The sequence below is a fragment of the Erpetoichthys calabaricus genome, chromosome 8 (assembly GCF_900747795.2).
Source record: "Erpetoichthys calabaricus chromosome 8, fErpCal1.3, whole genome shotgun sequence".
Classification (NCBI taxonomy): domain Eukaryota; kingdom Metazoa; phylum Chordata; class Cladistia; order Polypteriformes; family Polypteridae; genus Erpetoichthys; species Erpetoichthys calabaricus.
This window is the reverse complement of record NC_041401.2, coordinates 72,738,913-72,760,555: the sequence shown is the minus strand read 5'-3', so window position 1 is coordinate 72,760,555 and position 21,643 is coordinate 72,738,913. Positions and strand designations below refer to the sequence as shown.

At 39.0% G+C, this 21,643-nt stretch overlaps 1 protein-coding gene across 1 annotated transcript in view; it reads left to right on the top strand.

The window, feature by feature from the left end:
- Positions 1-21,643, top strand: part of med13a (mediator complex subunit 13a) — a 277,360-nt gene that overhangs the window by 131,286 nt on the left and 124,431 nt on the right. Inside the window, exon 5 of the mRNA XM_051930909.1 lies at positions 10,516-10,713. Within this exon, the coding sequence (XP_051786869.1) occupies positions 10,516-10,713 (198 nt within the window). The remainder of the gene's footprint in view (positions 1-10,515; positions 10,714-21,643) is intronic.

Here is a 21,643-nt window from a genome sequence, read left to right as displayed (position 1 = left end):
ACTCTGGAGCAATGGAAGAAGGTCATGTGGTCTGATAAGTCCAGAATTACCCTGTTCCAGAGTGATGGGCGCATCAGGGTAAGAAGAGAGGCAGATGAAGTGATGCACCCATCATGCCTAGTGCCTACTGTACAAGCCTGTGGGGGCAGTGCTATGATCTGGGGTTGCTGCTGGTGGTCAGGTCTAGGTTCAGCAACAGTATGTGCTCCAAGAATGAGGTCAGCTGACTACCTGAATATACTGAATGACCAGGTTATTCCATCAATGGATTTTTTCTTCCCTGATGGCACGGGGATATTCCAAGATGACAATGCCAGGATTCATCGGGCTCAAATTGTGAAAGAGTGGTTCAGGGAGCATGAGACATCATTTTCACACATGGATTGGCCACCACAGAGTCCAGACCTTAACCCCATTGAGAATCTTTGGGATGAGCTGGAGAAGGCTTTGCGCAGCGGTCAGACTCTACCATCGTCAATGCAAGATCTTGGTGAAAAATGAATGCAACACTGGATGGAACTAAATCTTGTGACATTGCAGAAGCTTATCGAAACAATGCCACAGCGAATGCGTGCCATAATCAAAGCTAAAGGCGGTCCAACAAAATATTAGAGTGTGTGACCTTTTTTTTTGGTGGCGACTTTTTTTTTTGGCCAGGCAGTGTATTATAAATGTGTTCTGTGTGGCGATGCTGCTTGCCGCTGTTGTCAGGTCAGGAGGAAGCCCCAGAAGTGCATAGCGATTTAACAACTGGGTCGGTTTTAAGATGATGTTAACGAGGGTCTGCTATAATAATAAAGTAAACTACGAGGTTAAAGTGGACATTTCAAGTTTAAAGGCGAAATTTCCACTTTAATAACAAAACTGACATTTTCATTATGTACTTGTTTTTTTTTCTCTGTGGCTCAAATACGCCACTGTACATTCTGATGGTATTGTGAAGGTGCAAAAAAAAAAAAAAAATAAAATAGGATGGGACAGAAGATGGTATGTGAGACTTTTAAAATTATATGGTGTCATTAGTTTGAGGAATATGCGACACTTGAATATCAAAGCAACATGACTACATTTGTATGTCGGCATTTTGCTTCACCACATCGAACCATTCATCAAACATCGAAGCACGCACATCGATCCTGGATGATCCTAAAAGCGGCTGGAATAGCAAGAAATTCAGGCTGGAATTCAGGGTTTGAATGTGGAGAGTTATGATGATATTCCAGAAGAAGATGACATGACTGTATTTGGATAAATGTATAATGTTGTACATGAATAAGTATAAGATATCCCCTGAAAATAAGCCCTAGTGCATCTTTTGGAGCAAAAATTAATATAAGACCTGGTCTTATTTTTGGGGAAACACGGTATTAGGCTGCAAAATATCCACCTTCTGCCTGCAAATCTAAACAAATAACTAAAAGTTAACATTACTATCAAACTGGAGATGCAGACATGCCATCATGTTAACATTACTATCAAACTGGAGATGCAGACATGCCATCATATAGCCTCAGCATTTTAACCCATTGTATAGTCTTAAACCACAATGCTTACTGTATCTAAACTCTTTTTTTGTTGCTGTTATTTAATATAGTGGTGCAATAGTTAAAATGCCAGAAAGATATCATAGCAGACAAAAGCACTTCTCAAACTTGTGGAGCCCTGTATCTGTGGTAGTCTACGTGTGAGTGGTGCTCATTACAGCAAGTATGTTAATTATTAAACTTCAGTTATCTTGTGCTACTGTGCTCCTGAATGGATAACAGCAATTTTAGCTTTTTATGTTCTCTCAGCCTCAAGTCTTTTGTTCAGTATCTTTTGCTTTCTCACTGAATCCCCAGCAGCAGTTTAAAACACATGGACTGGAGAAATTGGGGGCAGGTGTTTTTAGGAAGAAACCCTGTGGGTGTAGATGTTGTAGTACAGGATTTTGTATCAAGTTCATGTTCATCAAAAAAAATTGACAATCTTTTGAAAAATCACCTCACATGTATCATATCCTTACAGTGGTGGAAGTTTTGGAAATTCTTTCAGTAAGCAGCAATGTTGCTACGATCTGTTGAGTCAGTGGCAGTTAACATGTAGCTCAGGTTTTTGAAAAGTCTCTCAGCTTTTCCCAAACATTATTGGCTAGAAGTTTTGCTCTATGAAGAGTTGGATGTGTCAGAGTAATAGACAAGGCCACACTTTTCCTATCTTTGGTTATTTAAAAAAAAAAAAAAAAAGGAAAAAATCTTCCACTGCTTGCATGTAGCCTCTGAGTCTGTACAAAACCTCATTTGCTTGGCCAGAATCCAAACTGCTTACAGTGTAGCAATTGTGAATCACTCCTGTTATGTATAAAAATGATCAAGGGCTTTGCAGCTCCATTGTAAATATGCTAATAGTGTCTGCACCTATATTCTATGCTCCTCTGGAAAACTGCCTGAGAACGAGCCATCGTGCTGCAGTCTGTAGCATATTCTTTGTACCATAATTAGACGTATACAGTATTACTTTAAGTAAGACTAAAGTGCAAGGTACGATGAGGCAAGTAACCCTGTGCTTAAGTTGGCTTCTTTAAAAGCACAAGTGTTTTTTTTTTTTTAACAAAACAAGCATTTTTGCCTTTTTACCAGCAAGTCTGTTTCTTTTTTTTTTTGGTTCACTATATTTGACTGAAAAAAGCATTCACAGTCTACAGTGGTACAAGGTGCCAATAGGTACTTGATCTCTGCTTTGGCCAAGGTGAGGAAACAGGCTACATTTCTTTTCCAGTACTGAAGGCCGCAGTTATTTCTGGAGACGGGGGCTTGCTAAGATAGTTAATCAGCTCAAAGAAATAAAAAACCAACATGTTTACCTATAATATATATTTTTTATATTATTATTATTATTATTATTATAGTATTAGTTTGACCAGATTTGTTGCAAAGAAAAACAGGACATCCCCCTGTATCAACCACCACCCTTAATAAAAATGTATGAAGTTGAAAGCAAATGATTTGGGTCATATCATGGGCATTCTTTATATAGTGTGATGCAGATGCTGTTTGACGAGCTGCAGCACAAGCTGTTCCACAATGAAACACTTTGTACTGCAAGTGTGCCTTGGAATATTGAGAGAATGCTGTATATTTCAGGGTGATTTTTCTTTTAAAGTAACACATTAAAATTGGAATAGATCTTGTTTTAAAATATTTCATAGTTTGGACTCGGACACATCTTCCACAAGGTGCAACACTTGAAGCTGTATTTTAGTGTGCAGACAAACCTGTTCCTCCTTTTTATTATGTCCCCACTATATTAAATTCCTCAATTATTTTTCAACAGCAGCTCGACTATCCAAAATAGAAAAACCCATGCACTGTGCTACTGCAACAACAGTTTTGTAGGCAATCTGACAAACATAAATTGTAAAAACTAGATGAGAGAGGTGAAGCGTTTTCCTTTTCGTCTCAGCTGATGTGTGCGGAGCAATTTGCTCTTAAGTTATACACGGTCCCAGAAAGCCACCTTGCCGTGCTGACTGTGTGTGTTACCGGCAAATGTGCAATGATACAGATTGGATATTTGGAAGTTGTATGATTTGTGGGTTACCAAAAAAAGCGAAGATCCATTACAAAGTTGTTTTAATTTTGGATGTCTAGTCAATCTAATTATTATGATTATTAATAAAATGTTACGATTCAGTTATTTTACCTTTACAGCCACTGAATGTGGTTTTGCAACCACACACTAATTTTCTTCAAGAATTTCGTCATACAACTCCAACAACGACGAGGCAACATCTCTCCAAGTACAAGTCCTTTTCTCTTATGGTTAACTGTTGCTCTCTGCATCTCCTTCACCATCTGACATCTCGACCAGTTGTTTCTCAAGTGTTTCTTGTGCTTGTTATTTGGTGTCTTGATCAAAAAATAGATCATTGTACCATGGATCATGGACAGTAGATATATAGTGTAGTGGCTCAGAGAATTCACCACTGAAGTGTTTTGTGAAAACCTCTAAGAGTCTTGCCACACCTTCTAAGCAGGCTTTTAAGTGCTTTGTGATGATGCGGGTCAGCAGACGGAATCACATCTGCAACTGTAGATGAATGTGCACTTTGTCTTTACCAAGTTGCTTAAATGGTACAAGTAGAGTAATCATGTTTTCCACAAGTCCCCACTGATATACTGTGAGAGAGATGTGAAGCTCATATTCAGCACCATACACAGCAAGAGTATGCTTCTCATCAACCAGACTTCTTAGTATATAATATGTGCTAGTCCAGCGAGTCAGGATGTCTTGCATTCTTGTTGGTTTACCTAGGTCTGTTTGTATTTCCCTCAGCTCCAAAATGGCAAGCTAACTATTTGTCTCATGTCAATAATGGTAAACATTAAGTTTTCAATCAGTAAGTTATCAAACTTTTTTTTTTTAATATCAAATAACATTGTCCTTTCTCATATTGCTGAACAGAGAATGCAATTCTCCTTGGCCAAAAGAGTACCTGGTACTTGAGAATACTGTACCATTGTTACATCCCTCCAGAAGATGGCAAACCTGGTATTCAATTGACTGTCCGAATATTCACTGAAGCATCAGCTGAGATCCTGCCCTCTCACGATCACACTCCTGATGGATCAGATGTGCCCCTCACATTAGACCAGTGTCCTATTGGGGGCTATATTGGGTGCATATATTATGAAAATGTTGGATTAGTGTGATTTTATGACAAGAGTGAAGCGGAAACAAACATCATGATATGTTTCATGCATCCAGACTATCCTGCACAGTCTTTCCTTTGGCCACCTAGAGACAATATTTTTTGGGTGCCATTACAGTGTGTCATTGCTCTGCTTAGTGCTCAATAGTCAGTGGGAGGCAGTACTATCTTGAACTCAAAGACAAAAGATGCCCTACAGTCTGCATTTCGATTGAAACAGAAATGAAATGGGTCACATTCCTCCTGCTGCAATACCAAGATGTTACCATTTCATTATAATGTGTGTTGTATTTAACGATAAATCAAGCAGCTGTGTTTCTTGTGTTGTGCTTAATGTGCTTTTGGTGAGTTTTTTTTTCCATTAACTAGTGATGAAGAACTTGATGATTGTCACTACTGACAAATGGTGAACTTAACCCATGTTTAGAATGGAAAATAAAAATGAAAGATTCACATAGGAAAAGTAAGACTTGTTTTTTGAGAAAGAAGGGACCATGTAGGATACAGGAAAAATAATTTAAAAATCTCTGGATATTGCCTCAGTGCATTCAGTAGGTCTGAAAATTGGGCCCAAAATGTGTTTTTTTCACATTTGGGAAGTTTGCTGGTGAAATCTCAATGCAGGGACATGTGTTTTTTTTTTTTTTTTAATAACCTTTTGAAAAGCACTTTGTAGGTATCTAAACAAGGAAAAAATTTCAGCAGTCTGTATCAGTTAGAAGAAGTATGCTTTCGGAAACCCTAAACATGGCAAAGCCCAAGACGCAATATATATTTTTTCCCCATTTTTCAAGGTGTTCTCTTAGTGGTATCATCTGGACCAAACATTTTGAACATGCAATATTTGAGCGTGTTAGGTGGTTTTGTTCTTAGGATATGATCTTGCGAAACAGGAAAAAAAAAAAGGCTGTGTCAAATTTAACACCCCTATCCCATCAAAAAATTAGCTGTGTCTTGGAAAGTTTTAATCTTGCATCAAAATAATTTTACGAGTCTCATGGATAACATGGGTATATCTGGCATCTTTTTCAGAAGTTTTGAGACTGATTTCTGGAAAAGCTGTTGATTTGACATGGAATAACCCAGCTGCAAAGTGTGAAGCAAGCAGCCTAAACTTTTAATGAGCTTTTTCCATATTGTGAAGATTGTCACAAAGCACAACATGCACATAACTTTTTTAAATGTTCCACTTCAGTAACATGGAATCAATATGCAGTGAAAGTTGAAGAATGAAAACCAGCCATCTCATCAGCATGCAACACAACTCTTTGTGCCTCAGAGTTTGTCAGTCCAGGGTGCTGTTAGACTTAACATGCTTAAGGGGCTGCCCTCTGAGCTCCACATATCTGTAATGAAGGTAATGATGGTGACATTTTTGTTTCTTAAAATCTCATGGATTTGTGTAGCAATCACATCTTATAATGCAGGCAGTGAGATATCTGTGAAGTATCGATGGTTTGGAAGTATGTACTGGTGTTCTAAATGGTGCAGTTGCCGACGAAATCCCTCGTCCTCAACTAGGGATAAAGGTTGCTGATTGAATCTGATTGTTTCTATTTTTTAGTAGTCAATTCCTTTCACTCTAGTACTGTCTTGAGGAAATGTCTTCACGTTTTGAAGGGTTTGCTGTATGAGGCTACTGCTTGTGAGCCTGATAGCATCTGATTTAACTTGTTTGGGTAGCATTAGCTGCTAGAAACTCCACATATAATTTGTTATGGTTGTTCTTCAGATGGGTAATTAAATTTGTACTATTGAATGAGTTAATTCTACAATTTTTTCACATTTGTGGTGTGAGCACCAAAGGATGTGCTTGCATGCATGTTTTCTGCAGCTTAATGTTTGCCTCACCAAACAATTACAATTATTTAGTGAACTAACAATGTTGGCAAGATTAAATTATATTGGTCAGCAGTACTGGTTAAAATTTACATATCTGACCGAAGCTGATGTCATTTTTAAAGAACATCGACAGATAACAATACAGTTCCCAATATATTGTGCGCATCTACTTGAATGCATGATGAAGGTCACAGTCAGAATAGGCTAAGTGGACCACATCATCTTCATAAAGAAATAGTGCATTAATCAGTGATGTCTTGGTGCTATTCATTTTCCTTACCAGAGTCTCCTCCCTTGCTAAAGAGAATCATCTCCACAGAGTGACATTGTCATATTTGACATTTAGAGGTGTTTTGGAGGTGTTTTATTTGCCAAAAATGACTTTGGAGTTAATACCAAAAGGTTCCCTTATCAGACCCTAAAATATTTAAATTGAATGAGTCTTCTCAGAAGATGTACAACAGATGTACAACAGCTTGAATAGTCATGGCCGAAATTATCGGCACCCCTGGAATTTTCCTTGAAAATGCACCATTTCTCCCAGAAAATTGTTGCAATTACAAATGTTTTGGTTTACACGTTTATTTCCTTTATGTGCATTGGAACAACACAAAAAACAGAGGAAAAAAAAGCCAAATCTGACATCATTTCACACAAAACTCAAAAACCGGGCTGGACAAAATTATTGGCACCTTCTACTTAATATTTGGTTGCACGCCCTTTGGAATAAATAACTGAAATCAAGCGCTTCCTATAGCCATCAACAAGCTTGTTACACCTCTCAACTGGAATTTCCGACCATGCTTCTTTTGCAAACTGCTCAAGCTTTTTCAGATTTGAAAGGTGCCTTCTCCCAACAGCAATTTTGAGATCTCTCCATAAGTGTTCAATCGGATTTAGATCCGGACTCATTGCTGGCCACTTCAGAACTCTCCAGCGCTTTGTCTTCAACCATTTCTGAGTGCTTTTAGAGGTATATTTGGGGTCATTGTCCTGCTGAAACACCCATGACCTCTGATGCAGACCCAGCTTTCTGACACTGGGCTCTACATTGTGCCCCAATATCTTTTGGTAGTCTTCAGATTTCATGATGCCTTGCTCACAGTCAAGGCATCCAGTGCCAGAGGCAGCAAAACATCTTAGAACCTCCACCATGTTTGACTGTAGGTACTGTGTTCTTTTCTTCGTAGGCCTCATTCTGTTTTCTGTAAACAGCAGAATGATGAGCTTTATCAAAAAGCTCTACCTTGGTCTCATCTGTCCACAAGACGTTCGCCCAGAAGGATTTTGGCTTCCTCAAGTACATTATGGCAAACTCCAGTCTGGCTTTTTTATGTTTCTGTCTCAGCTGTGGGGTCCTCCTGGCTCTCCTGCCATAGCGTTTCATTTCGTTTAGATGTCGGCAGATAGTTCGAGTTGACACTGTTGCACCCTGAGTCTGCAGAACAGCTTGAATATGTTTTGAAGTTGATTGGGGTTGTTTATCCACCATTCGGACTATCCTTCGTTGCAGTCTTTTATCAATTTTTCTCTTCCGTCCACGTCCAGGGAGATTAGCTACAGTGCCATGTGTTGTGAACATGAAGATCTCTGGAGATGGACTTGTAGCCTTGAGATTGTTGATATTTTTCCACAATTTTTGTTCTCAAGTCCTCAGACAATTCTCTGCTCTTCTTTCTGTTCTCCATGCTTAGTGTGGCACACTCAGACACACAACAGAAAGGTTGAGGCAACTTTTCTCCAATTTAACTGGCTTCAGGTGTGATTGCTATATTGCCAGCACCTGTTTCTTGCCACAGGTGAGATCAAACGATCATCATATGCTTGAAATAAAACGATTTACCCACAATTTTTAAAGGGTGCCAATAATTTTGTCCGGCCCATTTTTGGAGTTCTGTGTGACATGATGTCAGATTTGGCTTTTTTTCTGTTTATTTGTGTTGTTCCAAAGCACATAAAGGAAATAAACATATATATACAAAAACATTTGTAATTGCAATAATTTTTTGGGAGAAATGGTGCATTTTCGGGGAAAATTCCAGAGGTACCGATAATTTCGGTCATGACTGTACCTGCTTATTCTGCCTTAACACCCCACTAAACAAATTTCGCTTCTGGAGAATGTGCTAAATAGGTGTGTTATGCTGGAAATGATCAATTAAAGCCAGAATATCTGCAGCTTATTTAAAACTCATTCTTCCTGATGCTTGTTTTCTATCCATCTCATGATCAGTGCATCTCAACTATTTATTTATTTATTTATTTATTTTTTACCTCCATGTGGACCATGGTTATGTCTGTACTATGTAACTACTAAGAAGTTTTCAGGTACATCCCAAAGGAACAGCCGATTTTATTTATGGCTATTTATAATCACTATCTTTAAGCTAATTTGAAATATAATGGGTTAATTCTGAGCTGCTACATTACCAATATAATATTGTTTGAACACTTGTGCATCCAAAACTTAGGTTTATCATTCTTTACAGCAACAAAAGCTGAAATTCAATAATTTAAGTCTTTATATCCACAATCTGTTTTATTTTTGTCTCTTCATGTTGCATATAGACCCAGGTATCCTTTCTGTAAGTGGAATATGTTTAATTTGGCAGTGTATCACAGAGGAAGAAATGTTAGTTTTTTAGAATGCAATGCATAAATGATGTGTTTGTGGTGATTATTTTGTCTAATTGCACTGGACTATCTTAAAGACAGACCTCAGTATGTGCATCTTGGGAACTGCACGTCTGACATTGTGGTCAGCAACACAGGAGCGCCACAGGGGACTGTACTTTCTCCGGTCCTGGTCAGCCTATATACATCGGACTTCCAATACAACTGGGAGTCCTGCCACGTGCAAAAGTTCGCTGACGACACTTATATCGTGGGATGCATCAGGAGTGGGCAGGAGGAGGAGTATAGGGACCTAATCAATGACTTTGTTAAATGGTGCGACTCAAACCACCTACACCTGAACACCAGCAAAACCAAGGAGCTGGTGGTGGATTTTAGGGGGCCCAGACCCCTCATGGACCCCGTGATCATCGGAGGTGACTGTGTGCAGATGGTACAGACCTATAAATACCTGGGAGTGCAGCTGGATGATAAGTTAGACTGGACTGCCAATACTGATGCTCTGTGTAAGAAAGGACAGAGCCGGTTATACTTCCTTAGAAGGCTGGCGTCCTTCAACATCTGCAATAAGATGCTGCAGATGTTCTATCAGACGGTTGTGGCGAGCACCCTCTTCTACACGGTGGTGTGCTGAGGAGGCAGCATTAAGAAGAAAGACGCCTCACGCCTGGACAAACTGGTGAGGAAGGCAGGCTGTATTGTTGGCATGGAGCTGGACAGTTTAACATCTGTGGCAGAGCGACGGGCACTAAGCAGGCTCCTATCAATTATGGAGAATCCACTGCATCCACTAAACGGTGTCATCTCCAGACAGAGGAGCAGCTTCAGCGACAGACTGCTGTCACTGTCCTGCTCCACTGACAGAGAAGATCATTCCTCCCCCAAACTATGCGACTCTTCAATTCCACCTGGGGGCGTAAACGTTAACATTATAAAAAGTTATTGTCTGTTTTTACCTGCATTATTATCAATCTTTTTAATTTAATATTGTTTTTTTGTATCGGTATGCTGCTGCTGGAGAATGTGAATTTCCCCTTGGGATTAATAAAGTATCTATCTATCTGGACTGTTAGTTGCCAAGGTGCAGAACTTCAAATCTCAAGGCTGCCTTAGTTAATTTCCTTAACTTTCCTGTGCTTAAGCTAAAAAATAATCTGAAGTTTGAAATGTATCCTGGTCTTGTCACTCACCCTGGTTAGAGGTGCCTGCAATGTCTGTAATTAACATTTACATTTCAGTACATTCTTTTATACTGATTTTTTAACAAACTCAGTATTCTGTAAATGTGCAATGTTATGAAATATCTGTTGGAGGTGATGGTGATCTGGCTATTTATTTTTTCTCTGAAGTGATTCTCAGTCCCTTTGGATTAAATGGTACTCTGACTGGCCAGTCCTTCAAGCTGTCTGATCCACCAACACAAAAACTAATTGAAGAGTGGAAGCAGTTTTACCCTATTATGTTAAGCACCAAGGATTGTTCTGAGGATAAACCTGATGAAATGGATTGGGAAGATGACTCTTTGGCTGCTGTAGAAGTTCTTGTTGGTAAGTAAATTGGGGATTATCCCCCAGATAGATTTCTCCCTTTTCCAGTATTAGTTTGGTTTTAGCTGGCCTACATAAGCAGGCAGGATTCTTTACCACATGGGGAATAAATTACAGCAAGTCATGAAGACAACTGATATTTTGTAATGATAATTTTTTTTTCCCCTGACACAACAGAAACCCTATGAATATCTTACAAGACCTGAAACATTTAGAGTACGTCGACTACTGATTAGTAAATTATGTACACAATGTAATTTACTAGTTAGGTTGCAGCACAGTTGAGTACATTTTTTTATTTGCATTTTCCATACCAGCCCAATTTTGTTCTGATTTGGGGTTGTAATTTGAACTCTTTATTTTAGGACCTCTTTAGCTTCTTAGTTAAGTTGTGTGGTTGTTCATTTTTATAATTATGCATGTTTTTAGCGGATTACCTTCTGACAGCCTTTACATTATCTTTATGTCCCACAATCGTCCTGTGGAAATGTATCTGTCTAAAGTTCTGCTCATTTTATATGTTATAGCATTTGATCACTGAAAGAAGTATATATTTCTCTTACTGTACTGAATTAAATGGCCATTTGGTATCCTTGTCATAAAATTACTAAAAACGTAATCTGCGCGTTAAATCCTTTACAGCTAGATAATAGTTTAAAGTTAATGCTGACCACTTGACTTTTTAAAAGACAGCTGTTCTCTAGGATGAATAAATGTAAAGTGTTTTTTTCATAAAATGTACTTGCTGACCACATTTGTAGGTGCACCTGCACTTTAATGTGAATGGCCTGCTCCTAGAAAACAACCTATCGTGTAGCTACAATTAGAATTTACCATATAAAGCATACAGACATGTTCAGGAGTTTCAGATGTTGTTTAACCAGACATAATAGACCAGATGTGTGATGTTAGAAATTCATACCACACCATGGCTTGACTCTTTCAAGCTAACAGTACTTTACAATAGTGGTAAGCAGAAATGTAGCTTTGAATATACAATAGATTAAAATGTTGTTACAGCTGGGCTATAGCAGGTTCTAGGTGAGACTATGATGAAACTGTGATCGGTCTCCTCTAGTGTCAACATGACAGATTAGTGGTGGATATTTTAGAAAGCAATTTCTTGGCTTATATTGGGCTAGTTAACATCAATTAAGCTTTATTTAAATACTGCAGGATGCCTGACCATGAGTGTATCATTTATAGCCACAGCCTACTTGCTGCAAGTAGATACTTCAATAGCATAATGTTCCATGTCACAAAACATACCTTCTTTAAAGTTGGCTTGAGGAACATGACAGTGGTCTGTACGGTCCCCAAATTTCAATTTAATAGGGTACATTTGGAATGACATGGAACAAAAGGTTAACAGTACAAATTGGCTGAAATATCTATAGGAACTCTGTATTAAATAAATGTACCTAATAAAGTGGCTACCCAGTGTATATTGAACATTTTGTAACTCTGGTTACCGAAAAACATCCCAAGTTTTCCTGTTTATTTTCTATGCTTTGGGACATCCTTTTTACAGGCTGTTAAAATCCGGGTCAAGATATTAGTTCAGATATACATATTTATGCTGCACTTGTAAAAAATGTGAAATAAAGAGGAATTTGAGTGTGCTTTTCTATTATCACCTCTGGTAAGCCTAGTTTGGTGACTGTTTTTCACACCAAGACCATATTATTGAAGGGGGCTAGTTTTCAAGAATAAACAAATTCCACTCAGAACATAAACTTGAAGAATAATTGGCTTCGGAGCAACAATATGAACAGCTGTAATCAAAGTAAATCTGATTATTGATCATGTTTACCTACTAGCCTGATGCAGTGTAGTCCGCATATATGAGATCTCACTAATTTCACAAAGCATATTCTGAAATAGTCTGCTGCCTTCCTGTATAATTTGTTGAGATTTTGATAGCAAACTAAATATTGCTGTCGGAGTGAGATTATAAAATATAGGCATAAGATTTTTATGTAAATGAAAACTTCAGCTATACATGCTGTTATCAAAGAAGAAAAACTGGAATTCTACCCTCTTAAATTGTAGTGCAGAAAATGTACAGTAGAATTAGGGCTGCACGATTAATCTTTTTTTTCCTCATGATAACGATATTTATGACCCACGATCAGTTAATAAATATCGTCGCGATTTTACAGTATAAAGACCAAACTTTTTTATGGGCTGAGTTTACGGATTGGACTGCGTCACTATGACGTTACTGCGTCTAGATTGCAAGCGCTTTCTGAAGCAGTAGAAGTCAATAGCAGCAATAACAGTCAGTCAGAATAAACATATGATGGCGGAGCAACGTGCAGAAGTGCGATCGTTAGTTCCTAAAAAGGCGTCATACTCAGTTGTCTGGAACTATTTCGATTTCGAGGAATGTGATGTTGATCAGGTACGAGTCTTGTGCAAACTTTGCTCCTGTTCCGTCCAAACGTCCCAAGGTAACACAACGAACCTCATCAACCACCTTAAAAGCCACCACAAAGTACACTATCAAGAATATCAACGACTGAAGGCACAAACAGCAACAACAAAAAATTACCAGCCATCCACAACACAGACAACAATATCAGGGACATTGTTCAACGCAATACCATATCTGCCTAGCCAGTACCGCCGCTCCCTATACGCAGAGTACGCAGTCTGCGTAGGGCACCAACTCCCAGGGGGGCACCATCCCAGCTGCTCAAAAAAATAGTTTTTATATATTATAATAATTAATATTAATAATATACATATACAAATAAACAAAAATATAAACGTATATATTGCATTTTACGGTGAACGCAGAGTAGGCTAAGCACACGTGATGACGCACGCGCCCTCACCTCTGTACCCAAATCTCTGGATTGCTCTGCGCATAGCAGTGACGCTCCCTGTAACTGTTGCCTCTGCTGAGCGAAGTTTTTCTAAAATGAAACTCATCAAAATGTACTTGCGCTCATCTATGGCACAAGAGCGCATGAGTGGTCTGGCAATTGTCAGCATCAACTCTGAATTAGCAAAGGCTTTATCATATGAAGAGCTCCTTTACGACTTTGCCTCAAGAAAAAGCAGAAGTGTGCCTTTGTAAATTTTGAACTTTGGAAAGCTCCAGCAGATGACAGTGTTGATTTTATTTCAGTTTATTATTGTTTATTTTATTTATTATAAATGTTTTATTTAAAGTGTAATTTTAGTTTGTATTTTTTGCTGTAGAGCTACAATTGTAATTTATAAATGATACAATTTATTTATGTATTTACTTTTATTTGAATAAAGTTCTATTTTGGCCCCTATAGTAGGTGTTTTTTTTATTATTTTATTTTTACTTCCGTAATATTTGGGGGAGGGGGCACAAAAGTAAATTTCTGCTTAGGGCACCCATTTGGCCAGCAGCGGCCCTGTGCCTAGCTCGCAAAGACACCGGGAAATAACAGAGGCGATCACGTACCATATAGCCAAGGATATGTGTCCAATAACCACCGTGAGCAGTGAGGGGTTTAACAAAATGATCGCAACACTTGATAAAAGATATAGCATTCCCTCTCGCAACCATTTTTCCCAATGTTGCGCTGCCCTCGCTGTATGCGAAATGCCGAAAAGAAATAGAAAGAGAAATTCTCAGGCTCAGCCTTGAATATTTTGCTGCCACGACCGACTTATGGTCAAGCAGAACTGCGGAACCGTATTTGAGCTTGACAGTTCATTTTATTGACAGCGAGTTTGAGATGAAAAGGAAGTTTTTGCAACATTCGTTTTTCCCACAAGACCATACAGCGGAGTTTATTGCAGTGGGCCTCAAAGAAGCGATGTCCGCTTGGGGCATCACAACGGACAACGCAGCTAATATGATTAGGGCAGCATCTGTGAATAACTGGCCGAGGCTACACTGCTTTGGTCACAGACTTCATTTACCAAAGGAATAATCGTCATTATTAATCATGATAAAAATTTTGAGCAAAATAATCGTGATAATCATTTTTTCTGTTATCGTGCAGCCCTAAGTAGAATAACTTTGAAAAATATAAGAAACTTATCTGTTACTATTGCAGTAGTCCAGTGTCTAGCCCACTAGAGTCAGTGGCTCCTAATTTTAGGCCTAGTTTTAGGACTTAAAGAACAACTTCAGCATAATTCAAGTCGAAGTTGTTTCTTCATGAAGATGCTATTTATGTGTTTGCCTCACAAACTTGCTTTCCAAAGGCAAGTGTGTTCTATAAATTAAAAAAAAAAAAAAAAAAGTCTTGCCCACACTGGCGCTTTACAGTGGAGTCAATGGGGCATGAAGCACTACTGTAAAGTAGGATAAAACTTATATGTCCTCTTTGCGTTTCGTAAAGACATGCCTTCCATGTTTCTGACGCATGCTTGTGAAAACAAAAAGGATCTAGAAATAATTATTTTATCGTATATTCCATTTTCCATTTGTTTGTGTGTTCTTCGCACATACTTACAGAAGTAGATAAAAACAAAACCAACCATGTGGCCTGAACAATTTACTGTAATTTGGTCTGATTTGGAAGAAACCACTCCCTCGTGGGGTCAAAAGTCTGAATAAGACTAGTGCTGAGATAATGTGTACAGCTGATTTTTTTTTTTTTAAATTGAATTTTTTTTGTTCAAAAATGACATTTATAAGCTATTTTGTAATATGTGTGTAATTCCAAGATGCGGGTTAATATTGAACAACTGTCTTGGCTTGCAAAATAGACGTATTCGGTAAGTTTTAAGGTTTTTGTTTTCCAGCAATACTCGTGCCTCTTAACTCCAATGTAAAAGCCAGTGCAGGCAAAATGTTTTTTTTTTTTTTTTTGTTTTTTTTGTTTTTTTTTTTCAACTTTCACGTGGCAAATGTTTGTATATCATGTTTGTGAAGAAAGAACTTAGACTTGAAAAATTCCGACCTTATCCTTCAATATATCTAACCTTAAATACTAGCTGGTATAATAAAGCCCATGTATCAAATAACTAACACCAGTAAAATGTTCATATGCAAAGATGTAACAAAGCACAATCACAAATAATTTAAAGTAGTTATACAGTAATCCCTCCTCCATCGCGGGGGTTGCGTTCCAGAGCCACCCGCGAAATAAGAAAATCTGCGAAGTAGAAACCATATGTTTATATGGTTATTTTTATATTGTCATGCTTGGGTCACAGATTTGCGCAGAAACACAGGAGGTTGTAGAGAGACAGGAACGTTATTCAAACACTGCAAACAAACATTTGTCTCTTTTTCAAAAGTTTAAAACTGTGCTCCATGACAAGACAGAGATGACAGTTCAGTCTCACAATTAAAAGAATGCAAACATATCTTCCTCTTCAAAGGAGCAAACAAATCAATAGGGCTGTTTGGCTTTTAAGTATGCGAAGCACCGCGGCACAAAGCTGTTGAAGGCGGCAGCTCACACCCCCTCCGTCAGGAGCACAGAGAGAGAGAGACAGATAAAAAAATCAATACGTGCCCTTCGTGCTTTTAAGTATGCGAAGCACCGTGCAGCATGTCCTTTCAGGAAGCAGCTGCACAAAAGATAGCAACGTGAAGATAATCTTTCAGCATTTTTAGACGAGCATCCGTATCGTCTAGGTGTGCGAACAGCCCCCCTGCTCACACCCCCTACGTCAGGATCAGAGAAAGTCAGCGCAAGAGACAGAGAAAAGTAAGCTGGGTAGCTTCTCAGCCATCTGCCAATAGCGTCCCTTGTATGAAATCAACTGGGCAAACCAACTGAGGAAGCATGTACCAGAAATTAAGACCCATTGTCCGCAGAAATCCGCGAAGCAGCGAAAAATCCGCGATATTTATTTAAATATGCTGACATATAAAATCCACGATGGAGTGAAGCCGCGAAAGGCGAAGCGCGATATAGCGAGGGATTACTGTACATCAAACTACATGTCGTACACAACACCCACGTACAGTAAAATTAAATCAACACAATTTGCATATGTGCCACTGGCAATGGTTCATAAATACCAGCTCAACTGTTTTATGTTTGTTTATACACACACACACACTCTCACAGGCCACTTTATTCGGTACATCTTGGTAGTACCGGATTGGGCCCCATTTTTGCCTTCAGAACTGCTGAAATTCTTTGTGGCATAGATTCAACAAGGTGCTGGAAACATTCTTCTGAGTTTTTGGTCCATATTAACATGATAGCATCATACAGTTTCAGCAAATTCACATCCATGATGCGACTCTCCCGATCCAAAACGTCCCAAAGGTGTGGTCTGTTGGATTGAGTTCTGGTGACTGTGGACGGCATTTGAGTACAATGAACTGATTATCATGTTCAAGAAACCAGTATGAAATTTTTTGAGCTTTGTGACATGGCACGTTATCCTGCTGGAAGTAGCCATCTGAAGAAAGGTACATTGTGGTCATAAGGGGATGGATATAGTCCGCAACAATACTCAGGTAGGCTGTGGCATTTAAGCAATGCTCAGTTGATACTAAGGTGCCCAAAGCGTGCCAAGAAAATATCCCCAGATCATTACAACACCAGCCTGAACTGTTGATACAAGGAAGGAAGGATGGATGGAACCATGCTTTCATGGTGTTAGCATATATTCTGATACTACCATCTGAAAGTCACAGCAGAAATCGAGACTCATCAGACCAGGCAACGTTTTTCCAATTTTCTATTGTCCAATTTTAGTCAGACTGTGTGACCTGTAACCTCAGTTGCCTGTTCTACGCCGATGAGAGTGGCACTTGGTGTGGCCTATTGCTGCTCTAGCCCGTCTGCTTCAAGTTTCAACGTTTTTTGCATTCAGAGATGCTCTTCTGCATACTTCAGTGGTAATAAGTGGGTTATTTGAGTTACTGTTGCCTTTCTATCAGCTCAAACCAGTCTGGCCATTCTTCTCTTACCTCTGGCATCAACAAGAAATGTATGTAACTGGATATTTTCACTTTTTTTGGACCATTCTCTGTAAACCCTAGAGATGGTTGTGCATGAAAATCCCAGGAGATCAGCAAATTCAGAGTCACTTAAATCACCTTTTTCCCCCCATTCTGATGCTCAGATTGAACTTCAGCAAGTTGTTTTCAGTGTCTACATACCTAAATGCATTGAGTTTCTGCCATTTTTTTTTTATTATTTTTTTTTTAGCAATATTGCTTTTATTTTATTTGAGTACAGTACAAGTTAGTAGTCATTAAAAACAGAGGAAAAAAGTGGGATTTTGAAAATAGTGATATGTACATAAAGGTCAAATACACAGGATTCGAAAGCTGCTGAGGTGTCTATCCCTGCCAAAAAAAAAATCTTTCTCCTCAGCATAATAATCCTCTTTTAAAAAAAACGCACACAACACCTTTCATTAGCCAGTCTTGGAATTCACACTACTATAAGTGTTGGTACATCTACAGCTTTGAAGCAATGTTTTATTTTCCTTGGTTTCTCCTCTTCTGCATGGGTCTGCTATGGCTGGGTCCCAGTAGTAAAGTTAGAAAGAGAAGTTTGAATTTGTTTAAGTAGTACAAAGTAGTTGCTCAAAAGGCGAACCGTCACCATCAGCATTAGCCCTTAACTCCAACATTTCACTGAATTGGATGGATGCATAATATACTCATATCAGAGAAAAAAAAATATAATATTACTTTGAACTAATGTTTGTAAAGACTTCAAATTTTACTTGAAAATGTAAAATAATTTGTTTAACGAAAATAATCTAAAACATCATTATGACTTTAAAATAAGTTTTCCATTTTACTACTAGTGATAGAAAGATCAATATCAAAACATTTAGTCCTTATTGTTGGGTAAGCCAAAAAAAAAAAAAAAAAGTGCGAGGAGGACAGAATTGATGCAAAACCACCAAGAAAATCTGTGGCTAATGCAATTCTAAAGTAGATTTGTTATTTTGGCAGCATGAATACATATACATTTGCCATTTAATATCCATTTTAAAAAACTAAATCCATCCTGTTTGCTGAGTTTCTGCCATTTGATTGGCTGATTAGATATTTGCATTAACAAGAAGTTGAATAGGTGTACCTGATAAAGTGGTCGGTGTGTGTGTGCGTGTGTATGTGTATACATACATTGGGTATAGAAAAGAATCACCCCCTTCGAAATATTCCCTTTTTTTTTTTTGCCTTACAGCCTTAAATGAAAACACACAAACCAATATTTTTTCCAGCTTTACCTACTCAGTGGAATCTATAACATCGAAGTGAAAGATATCATAGCTACAGTTCAGAAGAACTTTAAAAAATAAAAAAAGCAAGAAATACTGATCCTAATAAAGGATCACCCCCCTCCTAAACAATATTTGTAAACTGAATCAGGTGTACGTAACCACCATTTCCATTGCAGACCATGGTTACTGGCTTCCACCTGTGATCAGTTGTAATCAGTGTGATTAGTGAAGCATAAAAACAGCTGTTCCTGGAGCATTCCCTTGCTTGGTAGTGCAACTGACAGCAAACAACTGACTATGGGTGGCAAGCCACTTGCAAAATATCTCAGGGATAGAGTGGTTGACAGACATAAGGGAGGAGATAGATACAAAAAAAATCTCAAAGGCTTTATCAATCCTAAGGAGCACAGTAAAGTCCATAATAAAGACGTGGCAAATGTTTGGTACTACTAGGACCCTCCCTGGATTCGGCCATCCCTCCAAACTGGATGGAAGAGCAAGGAGGAAACTGGTAAGAGAGGCTACCAAGAGGCCAATGGCCACTTTGAAGGAGTTACAGGATTTTATGGCAAAGAATGGTCATTGTGTGCATGTGAAACAATTTCACAAGCGCTCCATAATTGTGGCTTGTTCGGGAGGGTCGCAAGGAAAAAGCCACTTCTCAAGAAAGTTCACATTAAGGGTCGTTTGAGCTTTGCCAGAATGCACCTAGAAGATTCTGATGCCAAATGGAAAAAGGTCTTAAGGTCAGTTGAGACCAGAATCGAACTATTTGGCCTCAATACCAAACAGTACACCTGGCAGAAATCCAAAGCCGCTCACCATCCACAACACACCATACCTACAGTAAAGCATGGAAGTGGCAGCATCCTAATGTGGGGGTGTTTCTCTGCTGCAGGGCCTGGGGCTCTCATTAGGGTAGAAGTAAAAATGGATGGGGCAAAATACCATCAAATTCTTGTGAAAACCTGCTACCCTCTTCCAGAAAGTTGAAGATGGGCAGAATGTTCACCTTTCAACACAATGACCCGAAGCACACAGCAAAATTGACCACACGGTGGCTAAAAGAGAAAAAAGTGAATGTCCTTGTGTGGCCCAGTCAGAGCCCAGGCCTAAATCCCATTAAAAATATGTGGAAAGATTTGAAGATAGCAGTCCACCTACCCTCACCATCCAATTTGACTGAACTTGAACAGTTCTGTAAAGAAGAGTGGCAAATATTGCTTAATCTAGATGTGCAGAGCTGATACAGAAGTATCCCAACAGACTCAAGGCTGTCATTAAAGCAAAAGGTGGTTCAACAAAATATTGACACTGGGGGGTGATCCTTTATTAAACTCTGTATGTCTTGGTTTTGATTTTTTTAAATAGTTTTTCTGAACTGTAGCTATGATATCTTTCGCTTGGATGTTATAGGTTGTATTGAGTAAGTAAAGCTGGGAAGAAATATTTTTGTGTGTGTTTTCATTTAAGGCTGTAAAGCAAAAAAAAAAAAAATTTTGAAGTATGTAGATATGCGTGTGTATTTATTTATGTATATGTACAGTGGAACCTCAAGATACGATCACCTCTGTATACGAGAAATTCAAAATACGAGGAAAGTATGAGCGAAAAATTCAGATCTAAATGCGAGCATTGGCTCGCGTAACGAGCCACGAGCCAGGCTGTGGGTATAGCTCGCGGCTTAGCGAGGGGGCGTGGTAGCAGTTGCGAGCCGTGATCTGCGGTGTCTGCGTTTCTCACTTAAGTGCACAGGTGGGAAACTGCCCACATCCATGATTGTTCCTGTGGCTGATGGGCTGCAGCTGCCATGTCCTCCCCGCATATATAGAGAAGCGCGAGCCGGTTAAGGGGGAGAAGAAGTAAAAGGAGAGAGAGAGAAGGCAGGCAGGAAGTCGGTGCGGGAGAGCGAGCGAACAAGTGCAGGCTCGCGTGTAGCTGAACAGGCGAGCCAAACAGCTGAAGCAGGACGGTGTAGAGAAGGTCAGCTGCATTAAGAGTGTCTCGCCTGTTGCAGAGCCCGCAGGTGAGACGCTAACAGAGAAGAAGCACCGGGGATTGTCATCTGTTTTTTAAAGACTGCATCCTTTTGACGTTTTAACCTCATGTTAAAGGATTGTTATTCTTGTGTATTTTAAACTTCCACTTCACAACTGTTTTAAGGATTATTTATTTAAAGATTTATTGAATGCTCTACTGCACTTTGGACACCAGTTTTGATTCTTTTAATAATCAGTTATTATTTACCAGTGTTATTTATTAAAGGTAGACTACAGTATATATAATTTATCAGTGTTATTTGTTAGGAAAATTGATTTTTATGTTAATATATTTGGGGTGCGGAACGGATTAACTGGATTTCCATTATTTTCAATGGGGAAGTTTGTTCTAGATACAAGAAATTCGCTATACAAGCTCAGTGCTGGAACGAATTAAACTCGTATCTAGAGGTTCCACTGTATTTGTGTGTGTGTGTGTGTGTGTGTGTGTGTGTGTGTCTCTCTCTCTCTCTCTCTCTCTCTCTCTATATATATATATATATATATATATATATATATATATATATATATAATCTCCATATCCATCCATCCATTCTCTTCCGCTTATCCGAGGTCGGGTCGCGGGGGCAGCAGCTTGAGCAGAGATGCCCAGACTTCCCTCTCTCTGGCCACTACTTCTAGCTCTTCCGGGGGAATACCGAGGCGTTCCCAGGCCAGCCGAGAGACATAGTCCCTCCAGCGTGTCCTGGGTCTTCCCCTGGGCCTCCTCCCGGTTAGACGTG